This window comes from Rhinolophus hipposideros (genome assembly GCF_964194185.1).
Source record: "Rhinolophus hipposideros genome assembly, chromosome: 10".
NCBI classification, from domain to species: Eukaryota; Metazoa; Chordata; class Mammalia; order Chiroptera; family Rhinolophidae; genus Rhinolophus; species Rhinolophus hipposideros.
This window is the reverse complement of record NC_138056.1, coordinates 65,532,879-65,553,382: the sequence shown is the minus strand read 5'-3', so window position 1 is coordinate 65,553,382 and position 20,504 is coordinate 65,532,879. Positions and strand designations below refer to the sequence as shown.

General features: G+C 41.2%; 1 protein-coding gene across 1 annotated transcript in view; it reads left to right on the top strand.

Moving 5' to 3' along the window:
- The window catches only part of MAML2 (mastermind like transcriptional coactivator 2), a 341,299-nt gene that overhangs the window by 231,211 nt on the left and 89,584 nt on the right, over positions 1–20,504 (top strand). Inside the window, exon 2 of the mRNA XM_081061610.1 lies at positions 1,091–2,614. Within this exon, the coding sequence (XP_080917736.1) occupies positions 1,091–2,614 (1,524 nt within the window). The remainder of the gene's footprint in view (positions 1–1,090; positions 2,615–20,504) is intronic.

The following is a 20,504-nucleotide window of genomic DNA, read 5'->3' as shown; positions in this document are numbered from 1 at the left end:
TCTAAGCACTGAGTTAGTGAATGAAGTACATTCATATTTTGTTGTTACTGTTGCTATTTAGAGAGGTCCTCCCCTTTGAGAATAGAGTAAGTCATACTTTTTATACGAAGTATGATTTATTGAGTTCTTAACTCTAACCAACACTGTGCTAAACTTCTCCGTGCATTCTTCATTTCTTCCTATTAGTTAAGTGCCATTGTTCCCATTTTCTGAATAAGGAAATTGAAACTCAAGTAAGTAAAGTGCCATGGTTACATCACACTCAGTGATGAACTGGAATATGAGCTTAGTTTAGCCAGCTCCCAAGGCCTGTGTTTTTAACCACTGTACAGTACTGCCTCTCTGCACCTTGGTCGTGGTTCCAAGATTCAGACACAAGCGACAGAAGAAATGAATCCCAGGAAGCTCTGTGCTTACAGTGTCTTACTTGATAAATGATGAAATCATGGCTTCTCTGCACTCATGGAATGTTGTCATATGGGCCTGAATACAAAGCCACAGTATTATAGGAAGAAAACTAGATGAACACCAGATAGCATATCTCCTTGTACACAACAACCATTCTAACTACTTACTTCGAGGATAATATTGATGAAGGGGTTGAATCTGTGAATGAAAAAAGAAACTAAAAATTGCGTCCCAGCTTTAGATTCTTCAGTGTTTCTCGTCTTGGTCAAAATTGCGCTCACTCCATTTGTCTGTAGTTATGTGGGGTTGTATTATGAACACATGTGGAATATTTGGGGCTGCTCCAGAAAACAACACCTCTTTGGTGATTGTGGATATTATCAATGATTCCTGATGACTTGTATGAAGGATTCTTTACTCATTCATCTACGTACCAATCATGGGAATACGGTGATCTCTAGCCACTAATTGATCTGCTCCTCCAGAAACATTTTATTTTGTTCTATTTATGCTATTGTGTTTCATTATATTCCAGACTGTGCTTGATTTGTGCCTTTTTCTTTTTGAATTCATCCTGTGTGTAAATGGAAGAAACATTGAAGGAGTAGGTCGCTTTGGATTAGAAGCATATCTGGATTCACATCTCAAATGTTTCTTTTTTTATTTCTCCTCTGTCTTTCAGCTCCAGGGTTCCTTGAAACGAAAACAGATAGTTAACCTGTCTCCTGCCAACAGCAAGAGGCCCAATGGCTTTGTTGACAACTCATTCCTTGACATCAAAAGAATCCGTGTTGGGGAGAACCTCTCTGCAGGACAAGGGGGCCTCCAAGTAAATAATGGACAAAATCAGATAATGTCTGGGACCTTGCCCATGAGCCAAGCACCCCTGAGAAAAACGAACACTCTGCAACCCCATACACATTCTCCCGGCAATGGTATGTTTAACATGGGCTTAAAAGAAGTGAAGAAGGAACCAGGAGAGACTCTGTCTTGCAGTAAACACATGGACGGCCAAATGACCCAGGAGAGTATTTTTTCTAATAGGTACGGAGATGACCCTGGAGAGCAGTTAATGGATCCTGAACTGCAGGAACTGTTCAATGAACTGACCAACATATCGGTGCCTCCCATGAGTGACCTTGAACTGGAGAACATGATCAATGCCACCATAAAGCAGGATGATCCATTTAACATTGACTTGGGTCAGCAAAGCCAGAGGAGCACTCCTAGGCCCCCCTTGCCTATGGAGAAGACAGTGATCAAAAGCGAATACTCACCTGGCCTGACCCAGGGCCCCTCAGGCTCTCCTCAGTTGAGGCCCCCATCAGCTGGCCCTGCATTCTCCATGGCTAACTCTGCCCTCTCCACTTCATCCCCAATTCCTTCAGTCCCTCAGAGCCAGGCTCAGCCTCAGACAGCCCCGGGGGCAAGCCGGACCCTGCCAAGCTGGCAGGAGGTATCCCATGCCCAGCAGCTCAAACAGATAGCTGCCAATCGTCAGCAGCATGCCCGGATGCAGCAGCACCAGCAGCAGCACCAGCCTACCAACTGGTCAGCCTTGCCCTCTTCTACTGGGCCATCTCCAGGTCCATTTGGGCAGGAGAAAATCCCCAGCCCGTCTTTTGGGCAGCAGCCATTCAGCCCACAGAGCTCCCCCATGCCTGGGGTAGCCGGCAGCAGCAGCCAGCCAAAAGTCATGGCCAACTACATGTACAAGGCCAGCCCGTCGGCCCAGGGAGGGCACCTAGATGCGCTCATGCAGCAAAAGCCTCAGGATCTCACTCGAAATTTTATTAACAGCCCACACTCAGCCATGGAGCCCCGTCTTGGCAACACCAAGCCTTTGTTCCACTTTAACTCAGATCAAGCAAACCAACAGATGCCTTCTGTGTTGCCTTCCCAGAACAAGCCTTCTCTCCTACACTACACCCAGCAGCAGCAGCAGCAGAGCTCGATTTCAGCTCAGCAGCAGCAGCAGCAGCAGCAACAACAACAGCAACAGCAGCAACAACAGCAGCAGCAACAACAGCAGCAGCAACAACAGCAGCCACAGCCGCAGCAGCCACCATCCCAGCCCACCCAGCCTCTATCAAGCCAGCCTTTGCTAAGGTCGCCCTTGCCACTTCAGCAAAAGATCCTGCTTCAGAAAATGCAGAATCAGCCCATCACAGGACTGGGGTACCAAGTCTCCCAACAACACAGACAGGTAAGGGCCCTACTGCTCCAAACAGAGTGCCCAGAGACCATCTAGTTTGGTCATTATGCTTTGCTTACTGTTATGTTTATGTTGGGCTGGAATCAAGACCACAAGGGCAGTAATGGTTCTGACGGATTCATATGAAGACCTGATGCAGACATGAGCATTTCCTGGTAGGGCATTACTGTCATTGGGCACTATGGTGACCCAAGGCTCTTGGTTATTAAGAACGTTGCATTATAATTCATGCCTTTAGTGACAGGTCCAGTTCTCGGTAAGATTCTGATATGCCCAATGTTTATGCATCCAGTCAATAAATTGGCCATTAAGTCGACACGCATTTCCTGAGCACCTACCACATGCATGCTGTTTTGATTATGCTGAGTATTGATGTAAGGCCAGACATGACATTAAGAGTATCTAATGACCAGTTTACACTCACACCAACCAATTGAAATGTCTAAATGCCCAACCCATCATAATCCTGCTGTGACTACATGTTGGTGCATGAGGACTCCATATCAACTTTGAATGAGCCATCGTCCTTGTCTGCAAGTACAGTCTGGAGAGGGAGACAGGCTTTCAAAACTATCATTTTGATACTATGTGGAAAGGGTAATGATATGCGAGCACAGAGGGCGGGTATCTTACCCAGCCAGGGGAAATCAGGGACCGCTTCTGGAGAAAGTAATGCCTGAGTTAAGTGTTGCAGGATGAAATTGTCATGACTATAAAGAGAAGAAAAAAAAATCTGTGGTTACCTTACATCCTGTGGTTAACATAAAACAGAGGTTCTAGTCTGCCCCAAACATGAATAGTATGAAGAGATAGCTCTGTGCCTCCAGAGCACATCCTGGTGTGTAAGCTCTGATTCCTAGGGAACTTGAAAGAAGAAACCCTTCCAAGAAGGGGAGGGAGGGAGGGAGGGAAGGAGGGAGGGAGGGAGGGAAAGAAGGAGGGAGGCTGAATATTATTTTGTGCATATCATTTGACAGGTCTACTTTAGTGTCCAAGCACAAAGACAGCACATTACATGTCAAAACAATATGTCAGGACAGTATGATGGCACGGAGCCTAATTCCAATCCCATTCCTAGAGTAGTTTTCATGGCCACTGACCAGAAAAGAATGCCACAAGCACCACAGACTGTGGCCAAGCTAACCTTTGCCCTAGATGTGTGCCAAGAGAAAACTAGACTCAACTAGAATTGAAGAGCTGTGTACCACGTAAATCTTTCAGCATATCCACTTAAAAAGTGTGTCTTTTTTAAGTTGTAGATTGTGAGTAGAGTCAGATGTGTATTTTAAAAACTTCCATTTTCAACACGGGTAGTTTGGGGATCATTTAAAAACAAATAGTATTGTGGAATTACTTCTAAGTTATATGCAGCCGTTTTGATTTGGATGAATTTAGGTTCAAATTCTTACCGACATTCACTAGTTGTGTGACCTCAAGCAAATCATTGAACTTCTCTAAGCTTCAGTTTCCTTGCCTTTAAAACTGATAGTAATATATCCCATGATTTTTTGAGAATGAAATGAGATAATTCTCAGCTCTGAGTCTAGAATAAAGTTGGCTATTATAATGATAATCATGAAAGAACCATATAGGATATCAAAATATTTTAAACAAGTATTAGTATTATGCAGAAGTGTTGGAGTAAGTCTCAAATTCTAACATAAATAGTATTGGAGGAATAAGAGAGAACTATACCTAATTCTTCTACTGTCTAACAATACGGTGAGTAGGGAGCAATGAAGCCTTCCTGGGCCCAGACTTCTGACCATAAAAGTGGAAATAATAGATGATGAGATATTAATGAGAGTTAGCATTTCTTGAGTGTTTATTCTATAATTGGCATGCCTTCTGTCTCCCTTTCTTGTGGTATCTCATTTCACCCGCATGAGGGGAATACCATTATTCTCATTTTACAGGTGAGGCAACTGAGGCCCAGAGGTTAAATAACTTTCCCAAAGTCACATGATAATAAGTAGCAGAACCAAGATTCTGGTCTACTGTGAAGGTTGAGCATTCGGCCTCCAGTCTATCCAGCTCACAGATAGACTTTGCTGGGAAATGAATGGCCGCTTGCAGATCATTGTGGGATTCTCAAAAAGAAGATTTCCCTCAATATTGAGCCACATGTACATAATCTACATCGTAGATTAAATCCTTTGGGGATACAGAAAGTCTTAAATCTCTAACCTTCAAAGCTATTGAAAGAATCAAAAAATATCTATGTAACGGTTGACCTTCCTGCAGGTGAACATCATGGAGCTAACCAAAATAAACAATTTATCACAGAAAATATATCTCTTTGGTGCCCCATTAGCCCTTCTTTGGAAGCCTTACTGCTACCTCCAGCATCTATCCTGTTTCCAGCTCTCCTGCTCCTATCAACAACTGTACATCATATTGCTAACCACTTAGCCCCCACCTGAGCTCCTAGGACCCAAGCACACCAATGGGTGCTAATGGCCAAATCAACAAACATCTTCCAATGCCTTCGATAATTTTTCACTTTTCTCAGTGCATATGATATATATGATGCCAAAATAATTTTCATCTTTTTACAAAGGGCCTTAAAAAAGTCCTAGAAATGGTAGAGACATTTAGATTTCAATCTAAAGGCCTCTTCTAAACAGACAGGCAATGGCTACTGATTTCCATCTTTATTACAACTTTGTAGGTTGAACCACTTTGTTTCTTCCAGCTTAGCGATTCTGGGAGATATGACTCTGAAGTCCTGTGTCTGAGTTGTGAGCAAATGTAGCAGAGCTTTGTAGTCAAATAAGTATTGCCCTATTAAAACCATGCACCTTTGCGTGGTTGGACCCATTCTAATAATGATGCTATTGTTCAACATGGTTTTGGAGTTTTTCTCTGGGGATTGTCTTCAGAGCTTTTTGTACATTCAGTGGATTATTATCAATGCAATAATATTCATCCTGTCAGGGTGATTTTTGAAAACAGTCAAGCTGGGTACTGCTTCTTTGGGTCAAAAACAAAGAACAACTGTGATGTGGTAGGACTGCATTTCAAGTTTGGTTTGTGAATTTTCTCCAACGGCAATAAAAAAAATGAATTGCTTCTCAAGGTGATAATTTTAAGAAGCAACTTTCATCTGGATATACATATTTCTGAGGTTTTTCTAATTCTTAATTTCTCATTCAATATATTGCCAAGTATTCTCAACTCAAAGGGAGTAGTTTTAACCATCCATAGTAGACAGCACAAATGTGTTTTCTCATTTCAGATTAGTTAAATCTCTGTTATTCATGACGAAAGTCATGGGAGGGGAGAGACTGGTAATTAAGCAACTCTTAAGTTTAGCAACTAAAGCATCCTAAATGAAAACACTAGTCACAATTTTTTTTCTGCTTGTCATACTCTCTTTGTATCAAACACAGGAAGACTTACTATGGGATTTACTAATTGGAGCCCTTTAGGCTTGGACATGCTAGAAAGCTTGGCTTTCTACAACAAAACAGTAGATTGAATTTGTTGATTGGTTTCTTGTAATTTACCCAGTAGAGTGTGCAAAGACGGCCTGCTCTTCACCTTTCAGAATTTTTGCACCCAGACAGGTCTGCCTGCTCAGGCAGAGACTGAACTTAGGGGCTTCCTATACCCGTCTCCCTTTATTGGGTACCCACCTCTCTTCTACTAGAGGTACCCAAGAGATGGATACAGCATAATTGAATTGTTGGAGACATCTTTATTGTTCCAAGCCTGGAGTGGTTTTAAGTAACCCCTTCTCCAGAGACTGGGAGAACAAATGATATTTGGAATTTCAAAAGATGTCTTCAGTGACTCTGCCTTGCTGATGTTTGTGGCTTTGCAAATGGAAATATCTCCTGACTATAACTTTCTTCCCTTTCTGATTTTAAGGTTATGGGAGAGGGCAAGAGAGGGATGTAATGCTTGCAGTTCTGATTTATTTTCATGTCACTGAATACTTGTTTAAGGTGTGAAAGAGTTATTGGTTGACCAGTACTCATAAGAGTTCAGCCCAAAAGCACTATGCTCTTGAATCAAAAAGTGATCTTTTTCAGAACTTTTTAATCAGACAGTTAAAAGTGTGACCTCCCCACTCCCTGCCCCAACATTAGATCTATGAAACTCAAGTGGATTCTATATTTGGTTTAGAATTCTCCCATCTCTAAAAATTCTGAGAGGGAAGGCAGCCAGTGAAAGACTGGTTTGTTATGACTGAAACATAAATTTGTACATTTCCTCCTTAGCTTAAAGCCAAACTCCTCAATCATATATTAAGAACTTCACCTCACTATCTCTAACAAGCCAAGTTTATCCTTCACTACTCTGCATATCAACCCTGACATAAATCAGGCAAATCTCCCAATGTTCTCCTCCCCTCTTTTTAAAGGTAATTTATATCTTATCTTAAAGATGAACACTCTGAAAATTGTTTTCTAATTGGCTTGGGTGAGGATGGAGGAATCATTGTAGCTCTGATATGCTGACAATACTTCTAAATCCTTATAATTGCCCAGTGAACATGCCAGAGAAGAGATCGAAACTTGAATCAGCTAGACATGGATTTTCTAATGGGAAAATAATTGTGAATTCAGTGTTCTGCAACAATATAACATCCAAACAGCCCCTTTCCTGGGGGCTAGAGGTTGGCCAAAAGGTCAGCCAATTAGGCTAGTGCCAGGGTTTGGGTTTAGGGGCTAGAATCAGGTTAGAGGAAATCAGGAACATAAAGGATCAAAGACAAAAACCAAGATTAAGTCCTAAAAAAACTGGGAAACAAAATTAGTCGATATACTTAGAATCCAGGAATGAAGCCAAAAGATGGTAACAAACCTATTACCATCAAGGGTAAAGTATTGATGACATGAATCTACAGTGCACTTAGTAGGATAGAGATCTGAGAGATGCTCAGTGATCATTGCAAATGACTTTTGGCTGTTTGATGATTTCTGTTAGGACTCACCTTGGCTGGGTTATGCCGGCAAAAGGGAAAAGGGCGGTTACAGACCTGCTAAGGTTGTCCATGGTAGGCCAGGAGCATATGTTTGCATTCTCATTTTTTCTTTGATATTTTATTATTTACCTTTTAAATTTACAAAGGAAACAAAACTTTGTTTTGAATACTCCATGAAGCTAGTTCTAAGGCTAGGAGCCAGAGTGAATTTCCAGATACACATGTTAATATAATTTGTACCACAGAATCTTGATTGGAAAAACTGGCAGAAGGGATTTTGCATGTGTTTTGTTAGTTTGTGTTAGATGGTTTGTTTGTTTTAACATTTGTACCAACTCTGTGCCATATACAAATAACCCAAGTCATAGATATTATCAACCCTTTTTTTTAACGGGTAAGGACATTAAGGCTCAGAGAGGTTAAATAACTTGCTCAGAGTTACGGTTACTGAATGGTCTAATTTTAAACCCAGTGCTAATAACCACTATGTTGCCTAAGCTAAGGAAATAGATAGAGGTGGTTTGGATTGTGCTAACAGGGCCTTTTTGTGATATCTGTTTAAAATTTCACTGTTGTCTACATTCCCAGTGTATTTCTACCTCAGGGAAAAATTAAGCCAGTTCTGAAGCAGAGGGTGGGATGAGGGAGTGGGGGAGATCTTCAAACAGTTTGCTGAGGTGGCCTTATCTGAATCCACAGATCCTTATGTTTCCTGCTCTGCCCAACCAGGAGCCACAAACTAAAGATTCCAAGCTAAATTGAGTACTGCTCGGTTCTTACCTCTAGCAATTTCTATTGTTCTTTCTTTCATTCAAAACCTATTTACTGGGTGCCTGCTATACGTCAGGCACAGTTCTGGATATTGGTACTACAACTGAGAACAACGGTGAAGGTGTGATATAATAAGGGGAAACATAACATTTGAAAAAACTTTTAAAAAATTAAAAAATCAGAGAGTATTTTCAAATTGAGCTATTTTCATCGTATTGCGGGCTATTTATTCTTGCTTCTGTTGCTAGGCTGATTTGCTGCTGGGCTTCTTGGTACCTCTGGTCCCAGATAAAAATGGAAAAACCCAAGAGAGTGGTATGTGATCTAGTTTTTAAGGCAAAAAAAAAAAAAAAAAAAAATCCAAGGGTTTTGTTAGATTTTTTTAGTGATAAAATTTATTCTCTGTTTTTCTTTAACATGACTCATAAAAATCCTCTTCAGGATTACTGTTAGAGTTTCACAATAGGGTGAAACATAATTGTTGGCATTTATTGAGATGATGAAAATTTATTGAACACCTACAATGTGCCAAGAATTGAAGGTTAAAAGATTAAGTGATCCAAAGAACCCTCTTTACACTCATCTAGAAGATCAGGAAGGCACAGTCTTACTTTTCAATGAGTATTTGATCTGAAGAAGACCCCAATACTTGCTGGATTCCGCTGGATACAAAGACTACATTGTCTTTATCCTTAACAGTCTACTCGATGTAGTAACTGAGGCCAAATTGCATGGACCTTTCCCTTAAGTCTACAAGTTCAACTTTGAACATGTTATTTTATCCTTTTACAGAATAGAACTCTATTTGCTGAATATTCCACTTTCGTTTCTCTTTTGTCATCCTGGTATGTAATAGCTCAGATCACAGTCGAATGAGTTGGTGTAAAGCAGCAATTAACTCCTTTGTCCCTCAATAAAGAAATAAACACTATCACAAGGACAACATGTTAGCCTTGGAATCATAAAAAAAAAAAAAAAGAGTTTAAATCCGCAGTTAGGGGAATGGCTTCTATTCTCATTCCAAGGTTTTTGTCCATGCCTTGCATCCATCAATAAGCTGTGCATTTAAAGCATTCGTGGGTAATTTAGCCTGTTGAATACCAAGTTTCCAACTAGGGAAAAAAGAGGGTATAGGTTAAAAAATAGATTTGATCCTGGAGACGGAAATGCAAGAGGGTTAATGAAAAATCTGACAGATATGTAACTGTAATGTGCGTTAATGTAAGTGACTCAAACAGTCCCCTCTGCACCTATTCTAATTAGTTTTGCCTTTTCTAATCAGATGTCAGTCGTTATCAGTTTGGTAAAGGGGAGCGTTGGATTATTTTTGTGAAATCAAAAGGAAGCAAAAACCTATTTAAACGGCGCACTACTATGATTAGTAAATTTTCACATTAGTGTTAATTAGAGTCAAGTATGAAGACTTGAGTTCCAGAAGGTGTTTACTAGAAGGAGTTCCACGTTTGATGCAAAAGATGAACGAATGTTTAGACTACTAGGATCAGAGAGATGTAACGTCAGTGAATCATCTTACTCTACTACATTGGGTTTTAAGCAGAGAAGACCAAACTTACACACACACACACACACACACACTCACACAACCCTAGGCAGCTCTCTAGATACTAATTAGAGAACTCTGGCTGAATATTTACATTTTTTGCCATGAATCCAAACAATAAAGTGGCACTTTATTCTCCAAGCAATAAATTGAGTGGAGCATAATAGAGGGAAGCCAATGACTATTTTCCTGTGCATCATGCAAAAATCAAGTTTCTAGGTCCCCAAGGATGAAAGAATGGGGGTGGTTGACCTGTTTCCTTTTTTTTTTTTTTTTTTTGGACTGCTAATTCCCTCCACCCTGAATCCCTGGCATTTCCCACAGTTCACTTGTCACAGGAGCTTAAGTTCAGCTCCACCTTTAGGAAACAGGAACTTCATAAACAGGGAGCTTTTTTGGCTCTACTTCTTGGTCGTCCACAGGTCGGTGTGGGTGAGCACATGAGAGTGTGGCCTCACATTCTGGTCTTTGACTCACATTTCTATTCTGTCTCTGTGTCTTTGTACCATTCCTTACCCCCCACCACACCCCGTGTCTGTACCCTCTCGTCTTTTACTCCTTCCCTCTTTTCCCTGACCTCCTTGAGACCTGTTCTATGGCAGGCCTTGAAAGGGGGTGCCGAAGACCTTTAGCCACTGGAGTTGTTATTGGCAGCAAGGATGAAGAGACTTTTCCTAGAAAAAGATTCTTGTTGGGGAGAGCCCAGAGGCTAATGAGCTGGCAGGCCCATCTCTATGTCCCACAAGCCTCTGGCACAGATGAATGAATTCTGAGTGGACATACTCAGGGGCAGAACATCCAGAATAGCTTCTGACCGTTGTCCCTTCTCACTTCAAGTGCTGGCTAACTGGCCTGCCTCCTTCCGGACTTGCCAACCTGCAACCAGAGTGAGCATTCCAAAATAGGAATTTGGTCATGTCTGTCACATGTCTAGGTCCCTTAAATGATCTTAATTTTCTCAGAATGAAATCCAACTCCTTATGTGGCTTATACAAAGCCCTGTCTGACCTGTCTCCTGACAAACACTCCAGATTAATTGGTTTCCATTCCCAGCTTTCTTCTTTCCTTAACTCCCACCCATTCATTCACATTTCCCTTCAAACTCATACACGCACACACTCTGCATTCTAGTTCCCTCCAAATAAAGTATCCTCCAGTTCTTGGAAAGAACCGTTTCATTTAGCATTAACACCCCCTAGGTCCATCCATGTTGTTGCAAATGATAAGATTTCATTCTTTTTTATGACTGAGTAATATTCCATTATTCCTCTTCTTTAGCCATTCATCCATTGATGGACACCCAAGTTGTCTCCACATCTTGGCCATTGTAAACAGTGCTGCAATGAACATAGGGATGCATATCCTTTCAAAATAGTGTTTTAGATTTCTTCAGATAAATAACCAGAAGTGAGATTACTGGGTTATATGGTAGTTCTATGTTTATTTTTTTGAGGAACCTCTATACTGTTTTCCATAGTGGCTGCACCAATTTACAATTCCACCAATAGTGTACAAGTGTTTCCTTTTCTCCACATCCTTGTCAACACTTGTTGTTGATTTAATGAAGACAGCCATTCTAACAGTTGTGAGATGATAGCTCATTGTGGTTTTAATTTGCATTTCTTTGATGATTAGTGACATTGAGCACCTTTTCATGTTTATTGGCCATCTGTATGTTCTCTTTGGAGAAATGTCTGTTTACGTCCTCTGCCCATTTTTAAATTCGGTTGTTTGTTTTGGTGATAAGTTGTATGAGTTCTTTATGTATTTTGGTTATTAGCCCTTTATCAGATGTATCATTGGCAGATATCTTCCTCCAGTCAGTAGGTTGTCTTTTTGTTTTGTTGATGGTTTCCTTTGCTGTGCAAAAACTTTTTAATCTGATGTATATTCCCATTTGTTTATTTTTTCTTTTGTTTCCCTTCCTCAAGGAGACATATCCAAAAATATATAGTATTAAGAGCAATGTCAAAGAACTTATTCTTTATTTTCTTCTAGGAGTTCTATAGTTTTAGGTAATCCATTTTGAGTTTATTCATGTATCTGGTGTAAGAAAGTGGTCTAGTTTCTTCATTTTTCATGTGTCTGTTCAGTTTTCCCAGCACCATTTATTGAAGGACTATCCTTGCCCCACTGTACATTGTTGTGCAGAGGCACTTTTGATGGAGGCAGAACTGACCTATATCCTGGGGAACAGTATGGACAAGAGTCAACTAACAGAATTTTATCAACAATATTCCAAGTGATTCTTTTTTTCAGAAAACATATATGGGACATCAATAGTTTACAAATAGTGACCAAGACAATCCCTGCCCATAAGTAATTGATAGAAACAAGTGATTATAATGTGTGACAAGGTTTCTGATATAAGTTACTCTTAGGTATTCTGAGAACACAGAGATAAAGCACCTATTGTAGCCTTGGGAACTAGAAAATGCTTCCTGGAGGAGGCATCATCTACCTTGAGTGTCTACCTCAAGGAAGAACAGGAGTCAGTGAGGTGGAAGGGAGAAAGCCTTCCAGACGGAGACAGACTTCTTCTGGACAAGTCCAAGTAGTTCAGTGTGGCTGGACTGTAGACTGCAAGGTCAGGAGAGGAGCCAGCAGGGAGGTCAGCAGGAGCCCGATCTTGAGGAGCCTTACAGACTTTAGTAAGGAATTTAGATATTCGTCCTGAGGGGAATAGAAAGTTATGGGGAAAATTGCATGGGTTATTTTTAAACAGAAGCATAACTTATGCCTACCACAAAGTAGTTGCTTACTTTAAATACATTGAATGTTAAAGAATCAGATTTACTCTTCAGAAAAGTAGCTATAGTTACACTGTAGAGAACACACTGGAGGGGCCCAGGCCATGGGCAAGGAGACCTTCACACTATCTAGCTGTCAAGAACATTTTAGAGAGTTTGAATGTACAGTTGCTATGGACCCAGGTAACTCCTCCCTTCTGCCCACCTCCGCGTGCCTCTGCCCGTTCATGCGTCCTCTTGCTCATTCTCTCCCTTGCCCCTCACATTTTGCTTCTCTAAGATTGATGCTCTTCTTCAGCTCTTGCTCCAGAAAACGTGTTCCATCAGTTAGTCTCTCTTATATCTTTCCTCTCTCCTTTTTATCTTCAAACATACTCAAGTCCCCAGAATCCTTCAAAAATAACTCCATCTACCCTCCTGCCCTTTTGAACCCCGTTTTCCCAGTCACCAGGCTCAAAACCTCTACAGTGTAACTCCTGTCTCCTTCCCAGGTGCTATTCTGATACCACCTGGTGACCATCACACGTCTTCCTGTTCTCTATCTTCACTGCTGCTACCCATGTGCCTACATTATTGCAATACTCCCTTCAGTCTCCTTCTTCCCAATTCCCTTGTCCTTCTTAGTAATGGGCCACACAGTGTGTCTAAGAAATTCAACTTTGCTCTATACCCCTTAGGGCTGAGGCCAGGTCCTGGGGTTCCAGTTATCTCTGTTGCTTTGCCAGGCCTCTGCCCTGGAATTGCAGTTTACTCCAGATCCAGTCATTTCTTGACATTCCTCTTCACAGAACCAGCTCTCTTCATCACGGATGTCTTTTGCCCAGCCACTGTCTTTGCCCTACTGTCTATTCACTTAGACAGTTCTAAGGTGTCTTGGGACCCTAGCCCCTGGCCCTCTCTACCCCCTGCTCTAACAGCCCAAAATGCTATAATCACCCCCTCTGTCTATGAAACAAGTAAAGTTAATTTCGTCCTCCTCTATTGCATACAACACAGTACAAACACTTTCAGTGCAGCTCTTGTATTACAACCTTTTTTGGCATCTATCTGGTACATTGAACTGTGAATTCCTAGAGTTGGGACCATGGAATTTCTCTCTCTGTCAACTCACAAAGGATTTTATATCATTGCATTCGTGGCTTTCTACCTTGAATTATAGCTAAGTCTATACTTTAATCCTTCCACTCAACTGTTAAGCTACTTGAGACCAGAGTCTCTGTATAATTCATCTTTGCATCTCCAAGGGCTAACAGAGTACCTGAAAGAAAGTCACAGCATGTGGGCCGAGAAACAAAAGGAGAGAACAGACTGGAGAGCAAAGGAAGGAATGGAAAGAAGTTATTGGTGCACACGCGTGCATGTGTGTTATAAGATATATGATCTTAAAATCAAAGAGAAAGAAATAAGTTGAATAATTTCTTATATCAATCTGAATATAAAATGTAAATTGTTGAGAATTTATACATTGTTTACTTCCAGAAATGTTATAAGCATGTTACTGATCATATAGTGTTTGCCAAATTACTTAAATTCCCAGAAACTAAGCTATATCATCTGTAAAATGAGAATGACACCTCTTTTGTAGGATTATTTTAAAAATTCCATGAAATGACTCATGAAACATAATAAAACATACAGAGCCAGCACCTTATAGGTACTTTAACAAATGTTAGCTTGCTGCTCTTTGCAAAATAAGAATCGTCAGAACCAAATCCATTAAAACAATCCAAATTAAATGTTAGTAGACACATGCAATGAGTGAATTCCAAAACTTAGCTCTCATTTAACTGAGTTTCTAGGCAACTAAGGCAAAAAGAAATTATGGGGTGTTTTGTGTGTATGTGTTGTTGTTTTTTTAATATAAAAGAAAACATACCAGTTCATCAATGGAGGCAAACTTTTTCCTGGAAATGAATTCAAAGGTACATTTATCATTGGGGAAATTAGGTAACATGATGGACATCTTCCACTGGAAATTTTGCAAAGACACCTTGACACTGTTTACTCCACTTTTCTGTTCTGAAGCTGCATTATGAACTCTGACGCCAAAATACTAGGTTTGAAGTCAGTGAATATTGTTCTCGGGGAAAACTGAGATCATGGGGTACAGAGAGAATGTTTTTTGAAGCTCTGTTTCAAGGGTTTTCATACTTTGTTTTAGCAAAAATAGTTCTTTCACCCCTACTCCTTTTTAGGGTTTCCCTGAGGCACCTTCCTAGAACCTTAGGTTCCTTCAAGAGGGAGATTCAAACCAGGGTTCTGGCTTACCCCAGGAATAAAGTTTAGAGACCGTATAGGAATGCATAATTTAAATCCCCACTGACAGCCTCACTCAAATATCAATTGCTCAAATGCAATTCTGGCAAACCCCTGCATTGTGTAAAGTAGACCAGACCTGTGGAATGTCTACCTCAGAATCAGATTTCAGGGAGAGCTTTTCAAAAATCCTTTTAAACTATAATCTTATTCCTCCATATAGAACAAAACTATAAACTTCAGATGTGACCCCTTGGCTCTCAAGACCAAGCTCATTAAAAATCACCACAAAAAAAACTCAGCATTGGTATAGTTACTTATCATTCAACAAATATTTAAGCACCTCCTGTATGTAGAAAACCATGCCAGCTGCTGTAAGAAATGTAAGAAATGGAATATGCTGTGTGGTAGGAGCAGCATGGATATATATATATATGAGAAATACAACACATGGATTCTAGACCCAAACTTGTTGCTGAGTATCTTACCGTTAGTAATGAACCATGTTTACTTCCTTTGTTACAATTTAATTCTGAATTTTAAGACTCTAAAATGCAATCACTATCCTCATTTTTAAATTTAATTTCTGTCAAACCAACACATGCAAATAATATAAAAAGACAAATATCGCTGAAATGAAAAAGCTATTTGTTGGCAACCCCTCCCCTCACCTTTCTTAGTCTCTAGAGGAAACCAGTTTCATCATTTTGAGTTTCTTCTTCTGGTATTTTCCATCATATTTCTAAATTCATCTATGCCTGATGCTTCTAGATTTACTAATTTTAAGTAGTATCTTATTATAGTTATAACCGGTGAAGATTTCAGTTTTATTTCCAACCTTTTCTCCCTCTCTTTCTTTGCCACAATATGGTTATGTCAAAAATTTGCGTAAGTCTATGTCAGTGTTTTCAGAATTCTAAAGAGAGAAATAATAATGTTTACTGCGAAGACAAGCAGTATACTATAATTCTTCTCCAGGAGATAAGAGTCTAACTTGTGTGTGTGTGTGTGTGTGTGTGTGTGTGTGTGTGTGTGTGTGAAGTTCCTTTGTATCTCTGGATGTGCCTTCTCGTACCATCAGCAGATCTGTAAAATATCTCTCAATGCGTTTTCCACACTGGAATCCGGCCAGATAATCTCTGCTCCATTTCTTCTGGATAAATCTCCCCAGGAGCCCACTGTCTCAGCCAGTATCCTGATGGGTGTCCTCTCGGCCTGCTGATACAGCTGTCATCCTAGGCCTTCCTGCCCCTATCCCGAGAATCCCTTCATGTCTTTTCTTCTATCAGCTTTCCTGCTTCTGGGCCCTTTGTGTTTCTCTATTTGTTTGTTTATTTACGCTTGCATTTTGGTGAGCTACATCTGCTATCGCTTCCTAACAAGGGGTTTTATTAACGGTGAAGTGTTCAAACCTTCAGAGAAATCATAACCCATTTGAGGCGATAAGAAAAATGCAAGACATCAAGAAAGAAAATTGTTGAACATGGATCATGCCCTGGTACCTGTACCTGGTGCTACAGAGTGTGTAAACAAAGGATGGAAAAGGAACCCTCATGTATTGAGCACCTACTACGTGCTAAGTGCTTTCTCCATGACATTCCTAAGAAATAGAAACCATTTTCTTCTCTTTCTGTATGAAGAAGCTGAAAGCAAAGTGGATTCGTAATTTGCCTCAGTCACACAGCTATCGGGGGGCAGAACTGGAACTCAGATCGTTTTGTCACTTTATCTGCTCCTAGCCCTGCTCACACACTACATCTCTCAGCCAAAAAGCATAAATGCACGATCTCTGCCCTCAAGGAGTTTATCCAACCATGTCTGTAATCCACTATCAGATAATTGCTATTTTTTGGCCCAACATGGTGCGCGCGCGTGCGCGTGCGTGTGCGTGCGTGCGCGCGCTCGTGTGCGCGTGCGTGCGTGCGTGCGTGCGTGTGTTCGTGTAATTAAACTCTGGTTAATGCAACATCTGTTTTCATAGTCCATGTACATCAAGTTGTATTACGATTTCTTTCTGTGAAATTCTGGAACAGTGCTATTTCCAAAGGAGATTTCAATTCTTTATCTCCCTTTATTTAGTAGGGATTAGGCAGTTACAGTCTGATCTGGTGGCAACTGAAAATATGCTCGTGGTTTTGCCCTTCTCCCTGGTGGATTTTGGCTTCTGTGGCAGCCAGTTCATTTTCTGACATTTATCACATTTAGCTGCTGCCTCAGGGACATCCAGGATTATTGGTGGGGAATTAAGTGAGTAGAAGGAATGGTACATGCTGCTGGCTGTGTACTATACCAGCAGGTTACTCCCCATTGTCCTTCCCTGAAAATCTGTACTGATACACCTCTCAAAAGAAAGACAAACAGCACATGAACTACAAAGGGTAGCAACAGAGGAAAGGATTTGAAATCGAATGAAAGAACATAGAATCATTATTTATTGTGTAGATAAGTTACTGACTAATGTGCAAGCAGACAAATACCGTGGAAGCATCCCACGCGTGCTGGCACAGCGGAAGCCCCCTGGCAGCTTTTCTCACACTTCACACACAGCTCTCAATGGTACAGTGAGCTGCAGGGACCGGAGCAGGGGGCAGTTGTCTCTGCACACTCCTCTCCCTCCTCTCCAGCAGCGTCCTGGCTGCTGTTCCACCATCATTGCTCTCAGAAGCAGAAACATGAACCCTTTCATATAGTTAAAAATTAGAGGCCGGTTAACGGCTCTTTCAACGGTCTCCACTTTTGAATGTTGGGTTCCAAAAGTTCAGTTTTAATTTGGTTGTTTGGCACTCCTGGTGCAAGTTTTTCCCACACGAACAATTTACCGTATTTTGCCGTGTGTGCTACGCTCCTGTGTATAATGCTCCTGCGTCCACGTTTTGGGCCCAAACTTTCTGGGACACAGATTTAGTACTACCCACGTATAATGCGCATCCTTATTTTTCCCTCACAAATTTTGGCAAAAAAGTGTACATTGTACACGGCAAAATACAGCAAACAAAGTTTATTAAGTTCTCAGGCTAGCCTATACAAAGTCTATTTGACTGAGAGTACTTACCATGATTTCTGAAACATTACATTAAGAAAACAAAACAAAACAAAACTTGTTTCATGTACATTGGGTGAGCCAGACATCGTGGTGGAGTCAGGAATACAATCTGTTCAGTGAAACAATTATAGCGCAAGAGAGAAATGTGAGTCCCGGGTGTGCACAGATCATTTTGCTATGGAAACCACAGAGAGGGCCTTCCATCTCAGTCTGGCTCCAGGTTCTGAAAAGGGGGATCAGGAGCATTTCTGGCTGAACTAACATGGCAGAGGGAAGCAGACCTTCAGAGCTAGGGAAGAGGGGAAATGACATTTAGCTAGAACATCACCAGAGAAAGGGCACAGAGCCCTTCATTTCTAGTGGTCATTAATAGTCATTTATTTATTGGGGACTACCTGAATGCCCATCAATATCTATGCCTATCCACACCAGTTTTGTGCACTGAATTTTGTTTATTTCATTTATCAAGATGAAACAGTGTTGAAAACATCAGTTCTATTTCCAAAGGCTATAAAAAGAGCATGGGGCGGTAAAGGACCCTCCACCGATGCAGCCAGACCCAGTGGCCTCACCAGGCTGTGCTCTGGACTCCACACCAGCCCTGGGTGGCTGTGTTTTGCATATGTGAATACAGTCTACACAACTGTTGACTTCTGAAAAAGCAGTACTCTTACAGTCATGACGACCCCACTTGTGTGATGAAATTGAAGTTGTCTCCGTAGTCAAGCCGGAGAAAAAGCCAGAGGGTCAGAAAGATGGGGTAACAAGTAGGAAAGAGAAATCCTAAGGGACAAATGAAAGGAAATTTGGGCCAAAAAGTGCATTTCTGAGTATCTCTTCCGCTGTGTAAAGATACTTTATAAGGCAATTTAAACTCTGACAAATTGCCTCTTTCTGTTTGCAAATGCAGATGAAGCCAACCATTCTCACAAATTTCTCCATTTATTTTTTTTCTCCTCATGTTTCATTCAGTTTTGGGTAGGGGAGCAGGAGGAGTGGGTAGCTATTGTAAAATTCTTTCACATTTCTCTGAACACTTGAAATGGGGTCAGATCTAAGTGGATATGAATTCAGCATGGATCCCAAGGCCCAAAGGTCAGGTTCCTCTTGGACAGTCTCGATATGGAAAGTGCTGCCAACATTCATTTTTGCAGAGCAGCAAGAGGGCTGAGCTGTGGGCTGATGGAGACTTCTGTAGATCTCATTTTCTTCATACTCAGAGGCAAAAAGTTTCTAATCACCCATGGGTCTGCATGAGTTGGGGAATGTGGGAGAACCCCTCCTTGGTCCACTGTGGGTGCACACGTTCTCCAGGGAAGCCAGAGGCAAATGGGTGAGAAGCTGGCCAGGCTCTTCCTGGGGAGTAGGGGGCAGCCCTGACTTCCATGGGAATGGGATTCCCTGCCAAAGTCAGATGCCGAGGCTTCCCTCAGGGACCACAGCTACCCCAAATGGAGGAAGTTGTTGTGAGAAGTGAAGCAGGCAGCTCTAAAGGGCTGTGTGTGTGTGTGTGTGTGTGTGTCTCAGTGAAAAAAAACAACAGCCCTCCATCCTGCTTGCATTATAGTACACATGAAATCTACATTTTCACAGGGAGAAAACAGTAAACAGTAAGAGCAGAGCTGGTTCATCTCTCCAAGGCTGTCATTTTGGCTCATGCATACATTACAAGACACACCATTCATCTCTCCAGGTTTTGCACGTTTGTCTTTCACTCCTGAAATGTCTCTGAGACTCAGCTTGGATGAGGATCACACCTCTCAGCAATAGAGTCAGAATAACTTTCAGTTGTGATTCTTTTAAAATTAAGAGTTTTGTCCTCCTACTCATTATCCTGAGGTAGAAAAGAGATGACTTTTCTAACAAGTTGGTTCTGAAAGTGGAGACATGGGACCCACAAAGCAGGGCTGACCAAGGTTGACTTCATTATTCAAGGTTAGGGAAGCATGACATTACATAGGAAGGCCAAACAGCTCAGACATATTAGCATACGATCGACACGAAAGGTATGATCTGATCACCAAGTAGTAAGAGTAGAAACATTTTTCGCATTCACCATTGTAGCAGATGACACATTGAACAGTATGTTCCCACCACAAACCCCATCAGCTTTTCCAGTAACCTGAAAAGACAAAGAAAAAGAGAACTTGGGGAAACTCCTACTCATCAGTCAGGTTTCCCCTTTAACATCACTTCCTTTAGGAAGCCGGTCAGACAGATCCACCCCCACCCGACTTCCCCTAACTCAGCTCTTCTCGCCCTTTAGGTTATGCCTTCCAGAATTATCTGTCTTCTCACTAGACAATCTTCACCTCTCAATCCCCAGAAGCCAGGACACTTCCCAGCACTTTGTAGGCACTTAAATATGTGCTTAATGATTGATGGAATATGGAGGAGCCTGTGTTAGGTCTTGAAGGATATGAAAATGATGAAGACAGAATCCCTGCCCCATCTGGGAGGAAGGGAGACAGATAATAACAAGACGTCATACAATTTGCCAAACTTTGCAATACCTGTCAGAACAGCTTCTCTAAAGGAGAACAAAGGGAAGGTTGAACTTTTGAGCA